The sequence below is a fragment of the Wasmannia auropunctata genome, unplaced genomic scaffold (genome assembly GCF_000956235.1).
Source record: "Wasmannia auropunctata unplaced genomic scaffold, wasmannia.A_1.0 LD336064.1, whole genome shotgun sequence".
Taxonomy (NCBI): Eukaryota; Metazoa; Arthropoda; class Insecta; order Hymenoptera; family Formicidae; genus Wasmannia; species Wasmannia auropunctata.
This window is the reverse complement of record NW_012026826.1, coordinates 587,267-604,777: the sequence shown is the minus strand read 5'-3', so window position 1 is coordinate 604,777 and position 17,511 is coordinate 587,267. Positions and strand designations below refer to the sequence as shown.

General features: G+C 43.0%; 1 protein-coding gene across 1 annotated transcript in view; it reads right to left on the bottom strand.

Moving 5' to 3' along the window:
- The window catches only part of LOC105450258 (polypyrimidine tract-binding protein 1), a 332,980-nt gene that overhangs the window by 166,446 nt on the left and 149,023 nt on the right, over positions 1-17,511 (bottom strand). Inside the window, exon 4 of the mRNA XM_011690014.1 lies at positions 9,621-9,674. Coding sequence (XP_011688316.1) covers positions 9,621-9,674 — 54 coding nt within the window. The remainder of the gene's footprint in view (positions 1-9,620; positions 9,675-17,511) is intronic.

The following is a 17,511-nucleotide window of genomic DNA, read 5'->3' as shown; positions in this document are numbered from 1 at the left end:
CCCCCTCTCTCTCTCGTGCCCTCTCTCGTTGACAAGGACAGCGACGTACGGCGTCGAGGATGTCTTCGGGGACGAGCTCCAAGTCCTATTTCATTGGACTTCGCCGGGAGTTCGGGGTCTCTGAGTTTCTGATGACTCGCGAAACTCCTCTAGACGCCTATAAACGGATATATTTATTGCCCGGGCTGCCTCGGGAACTCGTTCCTTTGGTCGGCCAGTCGATTTACTAAATGAGACCGGAAGTGGATTACCCGTCACCGACGTACTTCTGATCTTCTTTGAAGCGAAAACTCAAAGGGTCGTACTCCAGCTTTTTTTTCCTCCCACTTTGCGGACAACGATCCACTCGCGAATTTTTTTTGGTCACGAGAACGAACATTGCATGCGCGAAAGCGAGAGAACAAATTCGACACGGTTTACGTTCACCAGAATTATCTCTATATGATAAACGCGCTGTATTATTATGCGTCTTGATTTAAATATTTTAAATCACAGCTTATATCCTCTTTCCATCCTTCTCGAAAATTAAATACAAATATTCCGAATTACTCTCGCAGCTATCTCGCAATCGGTGCTTCTAAATACGATCATAATTCACAGAAATAATTAAATTCGTTAATTAATATAAAATTATATTTTTTTCCATATTACATCCGCAATGCCATAAAAAGTACAAAAAGCATAAACCACGTGCATAAATGTGTGTTATGTACTCCCACTTTTGTATGGATAAACTTTGAAGAAAAAAGAACGAGAGCACCACACCTACACACGCGATACATGCATATACGCTGGCGAGATTCGGTGCAGCGAGGCTGCGAAAAAAAAAATAAGCGGCGTTTAAAAAAGCAGATCGGGAAATCGACGGAGCGGGGTCAGAGCGAGGGGGTATACCGGGCGCGCTCCATGTGCGGGGCTTATCCTTTTCCAGGCGATTTACGTGCGAAGTTCGCGTGGAAGGAAGCGAATCGTTTATCACGCGGAGAGCTAATAGATAACACGGCGGTTACGTGTTCGAGCCTCGATCGGCGCCCAGTTCGCCCTCTTCCCTTATTCCACCTCTCTCTTTCACCCTCCAGCCCCTTCCCCACCCTTCCCTCCGCGCCGCTTACCCTCTAACCCCGAGAAATTCACTTTATCTGTCTCGATCGGCGCGCAATACCGCGCAGTTCGATCCTACAATACCGGATTTACCCCCGAACTTCGAGATACGATGTACCGGATGTGCGTAACTCTTTCCACCGCGCGATCCTTGTCTTCTCGCGGAGCGCACGTGTGCTGCGTGTTAAGCGTGTTCCCTCTTGAAAAGGGGGAGTCGAATCGAGCAACGATGGACCGCAATGTTTCGCGAGGAATATAAGTGAAAATTTTATCTTTTAATCACACGGAAAAAACAATTTTGCTGGATCCAGATCTGAAAGTAATTTTTGTTCAATAATCAAAATAATTTTGTCAGAAAGTCCAAATAATTGCTTAGAACATCAAAACGTTTTATAGCAATGCTTATTTTTAACATTCCAGCAAAATTTTTTCATGGTTCAACAAGAATTAATTTTCAGATCTGTGTTCAACAAAATTTGTAGAACTCTCAACAAAATCGTTCTTTCCGTGTGCATATAATAATGATGAGCGAAATAGAGATCGGATTCGGATTAAAGCAAGAAATTCGTGAATGAAATGTGGAATTGAAGTGATGGGACTAAAAGGCAATTATCGTGACTTGCATCGACTTGCGTGAATTGGAAACAAACGAAAATTGACGTAACTGTAGATTTTTAATTATGATTTCACAAAGAGGAAATTCAAACTTGGAAAATATGTAGCGTCAGCTAAAAAGCGTTAAAATATGAATTATGAATCGTATTGCATACTCGTGCGTGAAGATGGAGAGTCGATTCGGTTAACTCTCATCGGGGAATCTCATTTTATCGGCATCGTCAACAACGCCCAGAAGAACAGCAGACTGTCAAATGGCTTATGCATACCCGGACAAGGGCCATCATCGGATTTTATGTGACGGAAGTGCGGCGCGCCGCGCCGCGAAGAGTGGACTTTACGCAGCGACCGTTTTATGATGTCCTTTTCGCGACAATATCCCATTTATGGAGCGCATCTCCAAGAAGCACGGTCGTTGTCTCGGCGGGAAGGGGAGGGGAAAAAAGAACCACGCGACGACCTTTTCCTAGCAGACAGTCGTAACTACTGTTTTCCCCAGCGTTTCACAATTAATCTAACGCGCTCTCGTCTCGCTTTTTCTTCTTCCTCGAAATGAAATTAATGAGGCTCTACTCGGAGCGATGCAAAAAAAGAAAAAAAAGAATGGAAAACCATTCTTTTTCTGTGCAGTAAACTTAATTCTGCTGAAATATACATACGTATATGTAAAAACAATACAGTTTCCGCGACGCAGCTTATAGTCGCAATGAATCGCAAGAGATCGTTGCCATTGGTAATATCATTAATGTAAAATGCGTAATAATTCATAATGTTAATTTACATTACAAAAGGAGAAATCGAAGAGCTATATTGCACAAATAATAATTTGCGCAAATAATTCACTGCTGTGTAATTATCCATAAAAGCGATAAGAGAAAACGAGAGAGAGAGAGAGAGAAGCACTATTTATTTTGAGCTCTGGGACATGTCCCCTCAAGCGCGTAAACAAAGATACAGAAAACTAAAAGTCAAAATAAAATAAATATTGACCGCATTTAGCATAAGTATTAACAAAAAGTAAAAATAAAAGAAATAGTACAGAACTATTTAACAAAAATAGTGTAAGCATACGAATATGCACAAGACGAGCTTTATAGTAATACAGAAAAAGATAAACGCATGCAGCAAGCTTAACCTTCAAATGGTACAAGAGTTTATTCGCGAATTCACACTGCGAAAATTTTTGACATGTTGACATTTTCACAAAGTATCTGTCGCAGCTATTCGCTGGGTACTCGCGGCACCAGTGTTCCATTAGTGGGTGCTCAAGAGAAATACTATTTGAAGGTTAGTTCATAAAAAAGAAAAAGAAAAATTCATGCAAAGCACATTACTGTGTTTGTAGAAGCAAATAGAGCGCATAGAGCCGTTCTTTAATTAAACATTCCAACAGAGCTCGATTTACGTATGTCAGGCGGCAGCTCATTTCATAATTTGACTGCCATCGAACGAAAAGATCGAACGAGAAAGAGAGAGAGAGAGAGAGAGAGAGAGAGAGGGAACAGTAATAATAAATTAAAATATTGTAACTTACAATATCACAAAGAAGAAAACATTAATCAATGTTGCACGTGCTCCTTATAAAAGTATCAAACGGTAATCGTAAATCACGATTAATTTACGAAAGAAAAAAAACCAAGTCAGCCATCAAGGCGTGAGAAGTGATAGGGCTTTGATTCCTGCTTGATAGTGAAAAATGCGAATCGACGAGCACTTCGGGCGAGTGCAACGGGTGTAATAGAGCGTGCTCGTGGTTTTACGTGGAAAAGCGAGCGGGAGAAGAAGGATGAGAAAAGAGGGCGGGGAGAAGGAGGGGAGCCAAAGCTATTTTCACGCGTCACAGAGATGGTAATTGAGTCGTGCCGCTCGAAAGATCGAGTCACCCTCCACTGAGGAGACACGAAGGAGATTCAAGGTGACACACGTACGAGGTGCGCCGGTACTGAAATGTCAATGCGAAAACCAGGTTTAGAGTTAAATCTTTCGTTAAATTTGGAAACGAGCTCTCCCTCTCTCTTTCTCTCTCGCTCTCTCTTCGCGGTAAAGTTTGCAAAAACGCAAAACTTCGGCGGCATCTACGAAGTTTTAATGTATCTCGTAGACGTAACACAATCTTAGAACTCTAATTATTATCTGAATCATGCTGAAATTGACTTTTAATCTGATTTCGTTTATACACGATGTTTCTTTTAACTTTTATCATACATTTTAAAAAGACGTGAAGGTCGTTAAACTTTCTCTCTCTTTCTCCGTCCGTCTATCTGTTTCCATCCGAGTAATTTGAAGAACAGTTTTATTATTGCTTTTCCGCGGTACTATACCGAGTACTTTCAGCATCTGCTCGCACGCTCGCGTATGTACGATACTTGTATATGACGATGGGTACCCGATTTCCACTTTTACGTACGTTTTGCCGTTCGCTCCTGCTTCCGATGCTTCCAATGCGCTTCCGATGCCGACGAACGAATGGTATTTCCGTGCGGTGAATCGCGCGGAATCTATTTTCGCGACGGAGTGACGTATTCGCGGCTGAACTGCTCAATGACGACGGAAGCCGGCGCGCGAGTAAAAGTAATCTATCATAGCGACATTCTGCCTCCGAGATATTCCGACGAGGGTGGCGAAGTTAGAATGCGTGATACGGACATGGAATAAATGCAAAATAATAACAAAATAATAATAACAGAAATTAAAATAGAAAAGATATGATCGCAAAATTTGACTCACACAAAGTTAGAATGCGCGATACGGAATAAATGCAAAATAATAACAAAATAATAATAACAGAAATTAAAATAGGAAAGATATAATCGCCAAATTTGACTCACACATTCTTTTTTTTTTTTAGCAAAGAGGAAAAGCTCAAGATTATTCTGAAAATTATTAGAAAGCGGAGTAAAAAATAAATACTTCAATGCGATGTGTAAAAAAATTATTTCCAAAAATACACATTCCGGAATCATTTAGTAGGATTTAATGTACTTTATTCCTGGTTATCACAAAGTCGAAGTGGGTGCAGGTAAAAACAGCTTTGGTCAAACACGTCAAAACAGAATTAATTACGCATACACAAAAAGAACAATTTTTGCTGAATCCAAATCTGAAAATAATTTTTGTTCAATAATCAAAATAATTTTGTACAAAAGTCAAAATAATTGCTAGAATATCAAAACGTTTTACAGCAATGCTTATCAGTTTTAACATTCCAACAAATTATATTGATGTTTCAATAAAAAATTATTTTCAGGTCTGTTTGTAGCAAAATTTTTAGACCTTTCAACAAAATCGTTCTTTCCGTGTATTGTACAATATAATGTATAATATTCCGATTCGGAGTTTCTGTAAATTCTCTCATTCTAATATGAAATTATTTACAATAAAATTAAATATAATGTTATAAATAAGAAAAATTCAAACAGCCTTGATTCCGTGTGAAACTGTGTGGCCGAACTAGCAATGAATAAAAACACCTTAAATCATTAGAAGTGACGTTAAAATAAGTCTGCCTGACGCGCATAATTGAGTTGCTTTGGGATTTACATGAATTTTCTATTTGTAATACCAAATTATTTATAACAAAAATAAGATGAAGTTCTAAATGAGAACAATTTAAACACGCTTGGTCATTGTCCTGGGCAAAACCATGGGCGAAATACATATAGCGTATAGTGATAAAAACACTTTTGTGTCAGACGTGCCAAATTCAAACAAATCTACCGTCTAGTGCATAATACTTCGGGTTTATATAGATTAGTATAAATTTTCACGCGTTCTAATAAGATGATTAAGGAATTACTTGTAATAAAGACAAATTAATGCTCTAAATAAAGAGTAATTATAAAATAACGAAGCTATTTTATGCATGAAGGCTAGGTACGTTATTGTAGTCTATAATATATGTAAAACGTCTGAGAAGCATATTACGATATTTTCGCAGCCCTTTTAAAGCCGCTCGCATGTCGCCGGTGGTAGCGGAGTTGGTTAAAAGACCATGGACCGCCGAAGTGTCAAGCCAAGGATTCGCCCCCTGAGAAACCGGTTTTCACGTACGTCACGTTCTCGGAAATTCGCCGTCCAGGAAATCGCAAGGGCGAGAAACCGCCCGTGCTCCTCCGTCGCCGTACGCTTTGATGTCCTGGCGAATAACGTAAGCTCGCGGCACAAAGGCGAAAGCACCCCGAGTGAAGAAGGTCCTCCCTCTCCGTCTCTCTCTCTCTCTCTCTCTCTCTCGGCTTCGCACAGAGAGAGGAAACACTTCGCGAAGAGGCGTTCTCACGCAGGAAATCGCCCGAAGATGAGAGAGAAACAGTCATCCCGCGGTATGCGGACCAGATATGATTTTCTGGGCACCGCAGGGAAGGGGGAGGGGAAAAAGGGAGACAAAAGGGGGGAGGGAGAGTTACATCGCGTGAATATTTCATCAGGATATTGTGCGAGCATGTCGCTGTCAACTGGAAACATTAATTCAGATTATTCCGATCGCGGGACTCCCGATTTTAACCAGTACTATTAATGATTCATATTATCGAATAATTACTATTAGTACGCTGAATTTGAGGTGTTAATCCCTTCATTTGTAATATGCACTAAAATATGTAATATCACTATCACTACGACCCGGTATTTCGTAGGATTTCCGTGTTTACGCACGGACTCGTGAAAAAAAACGTAGACCCCCCCCTCTCCGGCAAGTGAATATTCAGCGTGCGGAGGATCAATAATACGATAAGTATCGACTGAATGACACTTAAAGGGAAGGCGGGGGAGAGGGAGGTGGAGAGAAAATAAACCGTTTACGAGCTCGTGTAGCAGACGCGTGAATCCGCAGCGCCGGGAGGTAAAAGACGCTCGGAGTTGCTCCGCGAAACACGCGGGGAGAAACTTCCGGTAATGAGATGGGGAAAAGACCCGTCGAGATCTCTCGTAACGAGGAAACAAATGCTAATGGTCAGCTTGTTCGTCGGTATGCCGTGTCGCGCTCTAACGATACCTGGAGGCTTGCACGCTCCGATAAGATTCCGTCGTCCCCGGCCTCCCTTCCTCCCCCACCCTCCCCGCAGGTTTACGCGCGGAATAAAGATAAGCCGCGGTGCGTCACGGCATCGCGCGCGCGTTGCGTCGCATTTGCCGATGCGGGTCGTAAGTGTCGGGGGGCGCCGCTCCGTTTTGAAACAATCGCGATCGTTAAGTCCATTGTGCAATGTACCGTGCACGCAATGATACGGTGAAAACATGAAGCCGTCTGGAACGAGACGCGGATCTCGCAGTGGCATTATTATAGGAGCACTCTCGGAATATGGAATGCTGAAGCGCAGTGCCGCCGCGCTGGATCCGACGGAGCATTTCGGTTTACTGTCACTTTTGTATTACCCCTCCCTCTGCTACATTCTTTTTCGGATCGCGCTTTTAAATCAGTGTCCGTGACGCATGAGGGAGGAAGGGAAGCGGAGGAGATAGATAGATAAAGAGAGAGAGAAAGAGAGAGAAGTTGATTCGCTCGAATAGAACGCGGTATAAAGAACGCGGACGATCAAACCCTTTTATGATTCGTGCGCACGAATTGAAACCACGGCAATCGATACGTGGTTAATATCAAATTCTGCCGTAACACTCGACGAAATAAAAGCGCTCTATTCTATTTCCCTTTCAATTTGTTGTCGTTCAAACATGCATAAACATTACGCCGGGATGGATGGATTGCCATGATCCTTCGATCGTGGCAATATTTACATGTGCCGACAAAGTATTCCATTGCAACAAATAGAAAATACTACTAAAAGAGAAAGAGGGGAAAAAATAGAGACAGAGCAGACAGAGAGAGAGAGAGAGAGAGAGAGAGAGAGAAAGAGAAAACAAGAGAAAAATCAGTCTCAACGATCCACCTTAAAAAATATTGCATAAATAGAAAAAAAAAGAAATAAATCCACACCTCTACGAAGTTGGTATCCCATTGTCAGAATTTCGATTTATTAATTCGATTAAATAATTGCGAGTTCTCTCTTTAAAAACATATCAGGAACTTTAGAACACTTTGGGGAAGAGCCAGAACTCGTAATTATTTCATCGAAATTTTGACCAACTTCACAGAGGTTAAATCCACGCATCGTCGAAAGAACCTCTATCCTATTTTCCCTCCAATATTAACGTGGATTCCCTACACTTTGTTTGACGTGTACGTCATATCCGCCGTTCCGAGCGCCGTTTCAACCCCCTCGCGACGGTCTTTCGTGCGTTACGTGTGTTCTCGTGTGACATCCCTGACGACCGGCCTGACAATATACAAACACATTCGTCACTGTCGCCTGCGGGACGTCTCTTATTTCACGCCGGTAAGGACGGCCCGGAACGACGGTAAAGAGGCAGACAGGCGATCGAAAATATAGGGGTGGGGGGGAGTTGGCGATCTCGATTTTTCTCCTAGAAACAGCCGGCGGTATTACAGCCGTCTCACGGCATCATTACCGCGTCCATTACGAATTCATTTTTATCACCATCTGGGATTGGTTTAATCAATCGCAACCGTCTCGACCGATTTTGCGCAAGGTCGGCCTGTACCTTCTCGTCGCGGGTGTTTCGCGAAATATTTTAGGACGCTGAGAGAAGCTTATCCGCAATCGCGTTTCGAAGCGGATATAAAAGCTAACATCCGCTGAATCTACTTATACTCGCGGCATAACCGGAAACTACGTCCCGTCGCATTTAGTGTGCTCGGAAATGCATAAGAAGGTGCCTCAAACGCGGCACTTCGCTGCCGTTTTATATCTGATTCAACGACCGCGGCGTTCGGCCAGTTCGGAGCCCACCCTTTTCCGAGGCCGGAGAGGCGAAAATGGGAGCAGATCTCCGCTGGCTGTTTGCACACTGGAGCTGGTTCCCATAAAAGTTTAATTAATTAAGCCGTCGTATTTGATTAACGCCGCAGGATCTTCCGCGTTTCACGAAAATTGCACGAGTGACGACTCATCGCGTTAGCGTTTGGACGGCACATGCTTAATAAAAGCATCGTGACATCAATGGATTAATGCAGTGAGCTGCAGTTATACGTTGTACATTGACGCATTAGATCAGCTTAATATATACCAGACCCGCGATGAACGATGGAAAATATCGGCATTGACTAACTGTTGTTTTCAATACGTAAAACATCGACGCCAATATTTATTATCACGCTAAAATGATTGATTCACGTGCGATTATATGTCCCGGTAGAATTGCCATTTATATTTAATGTAGTAAAGAGCTCGGCGCGACCAAATCCACGTCAAATTTACTAAATTACGAAATTTACCATACATGCAACCATACATAAAACACACACACACACACACACACACACACAAACACAGGAGTCAGATTTTATAAAGTGATACACATATTCAACAATATTTCGCGATAATTAATGCCGTAAATTACAAGATAATTGCAAAGTTCAAATTACAAGGATAATAGAAGAGGATAGCCGTGACACACGCAATGGAAACGCGACACCTAATTAGCGTTCGTCTATGCGTTATTTTGAAATAAGACGCAATTCTTCTATCGTCCATCTCGTCTATACAATTCGCGATGGTTTAGCGAAGGGCATTTCCCCAAAGTAAAATAATAAACGGGGATTAATGGCGGGGTGAAGGAAACGTGCTAAATTTCTGCGGTAATTTTTGTCATGCAAGCCGGATTATTAGGAGTAAGCTGGCGCATATTAAACCGAATGCCGCGGCCCGAGCGGCAGCCCGGGCGGAAGTCGAGATGTATCGCGACGTTAATTAAGACGGATGTGTGCCTGCGAGATATTAGGACCTCTTCCCATATCCTTCGCGAATCACGTCGTCCCGAGGAGAGAGGGAACCCTTCGCGGCGGGAGCGCGAGTAATACGACGGATAAAGCGACGGTGTACATTGCTTACCATCGTTATGGACGCGCCCGTCCCGCGTGCGTACTGGAATTCCTGGACACTCACCTGGAAACAAAAGAAAAAACAGAGGGTTAAAAATCGTTGTGAAGATCGGTAATTCGAGATGCTTATATCTAGGACGATAAGCGATCGCGATGAAAATATCAAATGTGTTGAGTTGTCGTGTAAGTCGAGTAGAAATTAAAAAATTATATATTCAATTCAAATTTCTTAGAATATGTGTCAAAATATAGAAAAAATATAAAAAAATATACGTAATAATATAATTTGGATAGATAAGATCTAGAGGTGTGCGAATCAAGCATTTGCATGGTCGAATCGAATCGAATCTGAAATTTTCACTTCGAATCAAATCGAATCTCTTTAATTCGAATACGAATCGAATCTGAATCGAATTTTCCCAGATTAACGTTACATGTTAATTTGCACGTAATAAATATCAAAATTTATGATTTATATTATTTTACGTAATAATTTAAACAAACTGAAAACCTGTTTTCGATTTACATCTCATTACAAAGGAGCATAATCTTATGTGATATTTTAAACTAGAAAATATTAATAATATGTGTATACACAAATAGTTAGAATGCTTTCGAATATTTGATTAATCTATATGAATACATTACATATATCAAAAATACTTATTTATTGTAAATGAACCAAATAAAATAGGCGATCAATTCAAAATCAAACCATTGTTGATTAGAAATTCTCAAACTATTCGATTTCGATTTTCGAATCTTGCAGATTCGAAAGCGAACTCGAATCTACTGTGATTCGATTCGATTCGAATTCGAACTATTCGCACACCTCTAATAAGATCTAATTGATCACTTGATCGAGTTATTGCGCAAGACTTTTGTTGGAGAATTTTTGTTTTTTGAATCTATTTTCTCGAATTAATGCGAAGAGAAATGTTCATCTTTAATTTGGTGCCTCTGGCACTGGTTATAATCGGCTCCATTCTTTAGTTATAACGCGAGTTAAAGGCTTGGCTTTCCTCTCTCGCGAGTTAATTCGCGCGGGCATAAGCGCGACCTCGGAGTCAGATATCGATGATGCACTTGGTGAGATGCACACGGCGCCGAGCTATCTCGATCGTGCCATCTGGCACACACGGTCTGAGCTCGCGAGATATCTCGGCTGCCGCCGCCACCTAATAGCCAGATTAACACGTCGACAAGCGAACCTATCGACCAAATCACACATATGGCGTATAGTTTGCTCGAATCGCATCGTAGCGGGCAACCCAATTTCCCGTCGCCGTTGCGGAAAATTTGCCTCACGTTACACATGTGACTTACACGTGCACAAATCAATTCATAAATTGTATAATTTCTATATGTAGTATAATTCACATACTACGTATAGAATAATAACATAGAAATAATAATGTGTTATACTTTCTTTTTTAAGATTCATTTTTGCGCCATGCGTCACTCGATCGGCATCATTAAAAGAAAGAAAAAACGCGCAAGAATGCCGTGGCGCACAGCTGGTACACCTCGTTTCTGCGGAGTGATGAAACAGTATCGTAAAACTCTTACAAAACATTTAACGCGATTAAAAGGAAATATTTTTGCAGAAATTGCACGACGTAACGGCGACGTAAAAATAAGTATTAAACAAATTCTCAAGCTCGCGCGCGCGAGCTTATAGCGCTGCAGAAATCGCGTAAAAACGCACCGGAACTTTCTGATGGAGGCCAATAAAACAGCGAGAGATCTCTTATCGTAAAGATCGGCCGCGTGCGCGAAGCGATAATGAAGAAAGGTCAGCGGAAGAAGAAACGACGAGCGTCGAGATGAAAAAGGTGCGACCTGAGGAGAAAGAAATCCCGCTAGATGCGGTTCAGGCACGTGCTTACGTAAATACCGGAGGACGGATCGATAGCGACGTTTTACCGCTCTTGGCACGCAACTTTGACGATTGGCTGGCTTTTTTTTTCCTCAACGCTAAGCTGCTTGACACGGGGCGCGACAAGGCGGAACCAGCGTGCCCCGGTAACCGGCCATTTCGGAACACGCGCGCTCTCTTTCGCAGTGCTGCACGCGCGGTGTGTAAATACGAAACAGGTCTCGCAGAAATCTTTAATGATATGTTTATTACAATATGATGCGCGTTGAAAATATCGAGATCATCGCGTCTTAAATAAACTACGTAAACGAAACCGATTGCAATCGACAGCATCTCATTAACGCCAATCTCGCGCTAGCGATCTTTTTTCTATAAAAATTTCCGTAAAAATTGAACGTCATAATTCTACACGAGAACGCGTGAAAAAAATCCAGCATTTCTCGAGCTAATAATTCTTGGCAAATCCCGGAAAACGCGCGACGTCGCAAGAATTCCATTCTGCTACGCGTTAAGGAGTGAAATCCGACATCCTATCGGATTTCGACCGACAGCACTTTTCATCCGAGCAGTCTATTGCCTCCCTTGGCGGACGGACGGACGGAACTAGATACACAACCCTTCCGGGCACGAAAGCGGCGGTTTCAGGCGGACGGATTGAGGGAGAAAATTTGTCAGGTGAGTGTTGCGAGAGTGCAGGAAGGGCAATTCATTCTTGTTGTGTTAGCGAACGAGATGATGACACGCTCCAAGGAGGCGAAACGTCGATGGAATCAACGGTGTAGCAATGGAATCAACGGTAGCAATGGTCGCTGCAACGGTGTTTACGCGCGTTTACGCGCAACCGAGCGCGGATTTACATGATCGAATGTGCGCGCGTGTGTCTATGCGTGAACACCTTTGTGAGATTAAGCCTGTTTGCCTGTCCGACGTGTAAGTATACGCGTAGAGCTGTATACACGTCGGGTATACACGCGCGTGACACACGTGCGTCCTGGGCTGCACACCGAAGGGCTTGTAGCCCGCGCGAGATGTGCGTATAGGAATGTTCAGCGTCCCTCCAATAATAAACTATTATACGAGTGGCTGTATCGATAAGCTGCAGTCACACAAAATACGTCGGACGTATCATTACGTAAGTTGGAGAAGTGAAAACCGTTTTCGTTTAATTGAGCGTTAGCGCCGCGAGCGGGATCTTATTTTTCTGTCAATACCAAGTGGACTGTCCTCCAGCGAAAACTTTTAATTCGTTCAATCTTCGAGTTTTAATTCAATAGAATCTCAACTTCCGACTTACTCGAAGAGCCATTTAATGAAAATCGAACAGTTGCGAAACAAACGCGAGGCTCTCTCTCTCTCTCTTTCTCTTGACAATTTTTTCTTTGTTTTGCTTTTTATTCGCAAGGGAATTGCAAGAAACGCACAGGCCAGCCGGTGACGTGCGTGCGTGCGGAAGGAGTTAACGTGTGTTTCCGTTGAGTGTGTGCCCGCGCAGGAGTGTGTACACAGTTACGAGCGCCTTATGATGCCTAATTGATGTCGGCTGACGGACAGACGTGAGACGGCCGGATCAGCCGTAGAAGCGCGCGCGCGCTCCGCAGGGTACACCCTTCCGCCTCACGATAGTCTTCGACTTCTCCTCGCTTCCGCCTACGAGCTCGCCCGGATTCGCTCGACAATGGACACGCCACTAGGAAGAACGTCGGCGCATGCTTCGGTAACAATGCACGAACAATGCCGCGTAACGACTTCGGCTCTCTCTTTCTCCACCGTTCTCTCTCTCTGTCTCTCTTTCGCGAAAGCGCAAATTGGTGCCGCGAATCACCGAGAAAGACGTCGACTCGACGCAAACTTGTTTCGGGTAGGAACGACTACTCCCGACCAACACGTCGGTTTGATAAGCGATTCACGTCGCTCGTCGCGTTTTCTCCGGAAATGCGAAAATGTTCAAAGCGATGCCCTACTTTTGGTATAAAACGAACGTATTCCCAATGGGAATAATCGAGAGTATAGACTTTATCTCTTTGAAGAAAGGTTCACTGAAAAAAGTAATCTTGCAATTATAGGGAGAATTATTTAGGTACGAAAAATTAGCTAAAACGGATAAGTGATTAGTAAGCACTGCGATACTACCACATATGTTTTGTATTTAATCAATATAGATAACAAAGACAGAAATTGCATCTGAACTATTTGTCAAATTTAGCAAGAAAGTTTCTCTATGACGTTTAATCAGTCCACACTCCAATTCAAACTCCAATCATATTTGGTTATGATACCTATATTTTCTTGCATATATTCTTAGAATGTTGCTGCTATAAATTCTACGTATGACAGACAATTTTTTAGCAGATACAAAAAACGGCGATATAATTTAAGTGTAATATTTAGAACTCTGGCTGTAACAGCGAAGCATTTCTGAGTTGTACTACATAATCGCTTATTTTTTTATTATCATTTAATGTACTTTTTCGTAATCTACTTTTCGCAATTCAATCGCTTATCGCACGACGAAGCCAATCAATGAAATTAGCGGAGAACAGGAAATAGTATCGAATTCTGATCAAACTATCTTTATATGGTCTCAAATCGCCTCGTCGCGCGGACCTCGTCGAATTTCTCGTTTCCAACTATATTTTCCCCGCGCGACACTGACATAGAGAGCAGAAAAGAGACAGAGCGGTGGCCGTTCAGGATCACATGGAGACTGCAGATGGGTAAGGAGCACAATGGACAGATAATAGCCCGGATTGATGGATTGATAGAAGAGAGAGACTCAACGGCTGCAAGACGATTGCGCGGCGGCGCAAGGAAATATAATTTTCCGATCTACCGCCGATCGGAAGTCGCACGAGGTGCAGGGCAGAGGGACGTCGACGAGGACGCGAAATACCTACGAAGCGACAAGAATGGAGCGTAATTCCGCGTACACAGCTACACGTAAGGTACTTCGGCGCGGGCCAGGTTTATCCGCGATGTAACATTAAGGTACGCGCGAGGGACGAATGGCGAAGGAGATGAAGAGAGCGAGAAAAGGGAGGAAAGATCAGAGCGTGCGCGCGGGCGAAGCAGCGAGAAGGAAGCGAAGGGAGGAAATCGCCTCGGTAGCTAGATGGGCTTCCAGAATCGACCTTCCACTCGAGTAATGAGAAAATCACAAAAGACGTGTCACTTCAATGGGTCTCCGGTATCTGTCGCGTCTCTCTCTCTCTCTCTCTCTCTCTCTCTCTCTCCCCCTTCCTCTCTTTCTCCTTGGAATCCTTTTTCCTTCGACTACCAACGACAATCTATGAAGACCAGTAACCTACGTTGATCCTGTCCAGAAGCTTATTATCGAATTTATCCTTAAGAGAGAGAGGAGAACCGTCCCGTATAATACGCATTGTTGCGCGTACGCTTCCCAATTGATTAATCTGACGTTCGCTATATCGAGATCTTATTATAGAATTTTCGTTACTCCGGCACAAGCGATATAAAAGCGAGCCCATGGATATACAATTACAACAAAAATGATCAAATTCAAAAGTATCGAATGTCACAACGACTTGTAACGTCGAGTCGAACGCAGAATAGAATTCGATCGCAAACTCAACTTCTTCCGAGCAAGGTTTCGAAATTGATTACGATTATAGTCTTGTGTCGAGGGGTCATTCCTAAAAAAAAAATGTATAGTGACTGCTAATTATGGTAATACAACACACTTTATTGCTATAGTATTGCTATTGTATTGCTTTTGTATTGTCAGTAATATGCCATAATATTACCTCATGTACTGCCACCTATCGCATAATACTGCCAAACATTGCTAATGTATTGCTAGGTATTGCTCGAGGTATTGCTATGTATTTATAGCGTATTTACTAGTATTGTACTGCCGCAATACTAGCGATATATTCCTAAAGAAATGTATACACTGATTGCCACAGTGATCCCTTGCCCTGCGTATTATAAACAATGCTTCCTTGTGAGCCAACGTAATTTTCCAAAATATAATATAATATGTTATCCTATACTCGTGCGCATCGGAAGTGTTAATAAGGCGCTACCGATGGCTCGCCCGCGACGCCGCTCCGACAGAATTTACTCCCGAATGAAATTCCGCGGAATGATCAGAGAGATCGCGAGGTTAATAATACCGGCGAAAAACTGTTTAGTAGGTCGATTTATTCAGGGACACGTAGCGGCCATTAATGCGCGATAGCACCGGCTGATCGTAGACGGCGATACGAAGAGATTTAAGTATCGGCTGACTGGGCGGTTTCCACGGCTTTTCCTCTGATACCGGGGAAGGGGGTGGCAACCATCTTTCCAAACGGTTTATTTACCCGTCTTCGGCTCTCGTTTGCATACGTATGCGAGGAATGGCTTTCCCGAATTTTTAAGAAAATTAGCTCGCTTAACCGTCGCGAGTTGACCGGCGTGATATCGAGATTTTCCCATTTCAGCTAAGTGTCCTTTTTACGTGATATTTGCACAATTTCCGTAGATAAGGAGAGAACGCTGGTTCGTTCGATGAAAAAAAATAACGATATATTAAACGTTCCGGGATATACGAGGGAATTAAATCAGAGCCTCGGTTAATAAGTTGATTGCGAGGAGGAGTTCGAAGAAAGTCTTGCCTTAAAAATTCAAGCGGTCTCTCGCCGAGCGCTGGAAATTTATAAAGAGAGAGCCACGACGAGAAATTATAAATTACATCTTCCTCAAAGAGAATTGACTTTTTTAATTTACCTTAAGAAATCTCGACGGTTTATACGCATTATATTCCGAGGGCACAACCCGCTTGTGCATACGTACACCCACACAGGCACGAAATCTGCCTGGCGGATTACTTTTATTTTTCCACCCACGAAACGCGCGTTTTAAAATAGGAACGGAGAAACGCAAGGAAGGGAAAAGGTGGAAGGAGACGTCAAAAGGAGGCCGGGGCGTTCTACGAGAAGGGAGGTAAGAACGGATGGATTTCATACAAAGAGCCCGTTATTTCATAATGTACGTGGATACTAAACGGACACGCGATGGACGTTAACGCGCACAGGGAGAGGAATGCGATGTAAAAATACAGTCGGGAAAAACAATACGCGTCTTCTTCTCGTATACCCGACCGCGTCTCCGCCGCCACTCCGTTCCATTCCGTTTCGCTGCATGGAACAACGCTTTGAGATTCACCCGCGATACAAAAAAAAAGAGATAAACAAAAAAAAAAGAAAGACGATGGAGAAATTGCAGGGATGCGCGGAGGATTACGTCGCGGTGTGTCTTCGCGCTTTTACTTTGACTTTCTCTGACACGAGCAATCTCTTTCTCTCTGTCTTTCCTGTCGAAATGGAGAATGGAATATTTTCGAAGTGCCGCAACACACGACCCGTTAGCCGAAAGCTATTCTCTATGCACGGGGCTCCGCTATACGTATGTCAGTCTACATCTCCGATTTATTTCGTACGAAACGCCCGGATATTCGTTATGCTTGGGAACAGCAAGTTCCTTGAATTAAAAACTCGGCTGCAGAATAAATTTCGGAGGGGCTTTCTCTCTCTAACGCGGGTGAACGATTTGTTTGATAAAGTATCTTGTTGCAGAAGACGCGGATTTTGGAATTCGAACGTCGTCGTCGAGTGTGTATATACGATTTTAGAAAATTAATATCGGAAAGCACTATTAGTTTCTTCGATATTGCGAACGTAAGAAAATCCGAGTGCAATTACACTAGGTAAAAAACACTGAGGCCAAAGAAGTTGATATCGGGATGCGTAAATAAATTACACAACCGCCAGCGCGACGGTTGTCGCAGACGTAATCATCTCGGTGTACGTCTTAAGTAAACGAGGAGAAGATAAAATACCGCGACTTCCCTCTGTCTCTCTTTCCTCCTCCGCTTTTTCTCCGTTTTCCATCGGGCGGATGTTGTAAGAGTTATTGCCAATCTCGTTCAGTACGCAAAACGAATCTCCTTTGATGTCTTTCAGAAAACCCTGAGATTGCTTAGAGGCTTTCCTTCTCTCACCCTCCCCCCCCCCTCTCTCTC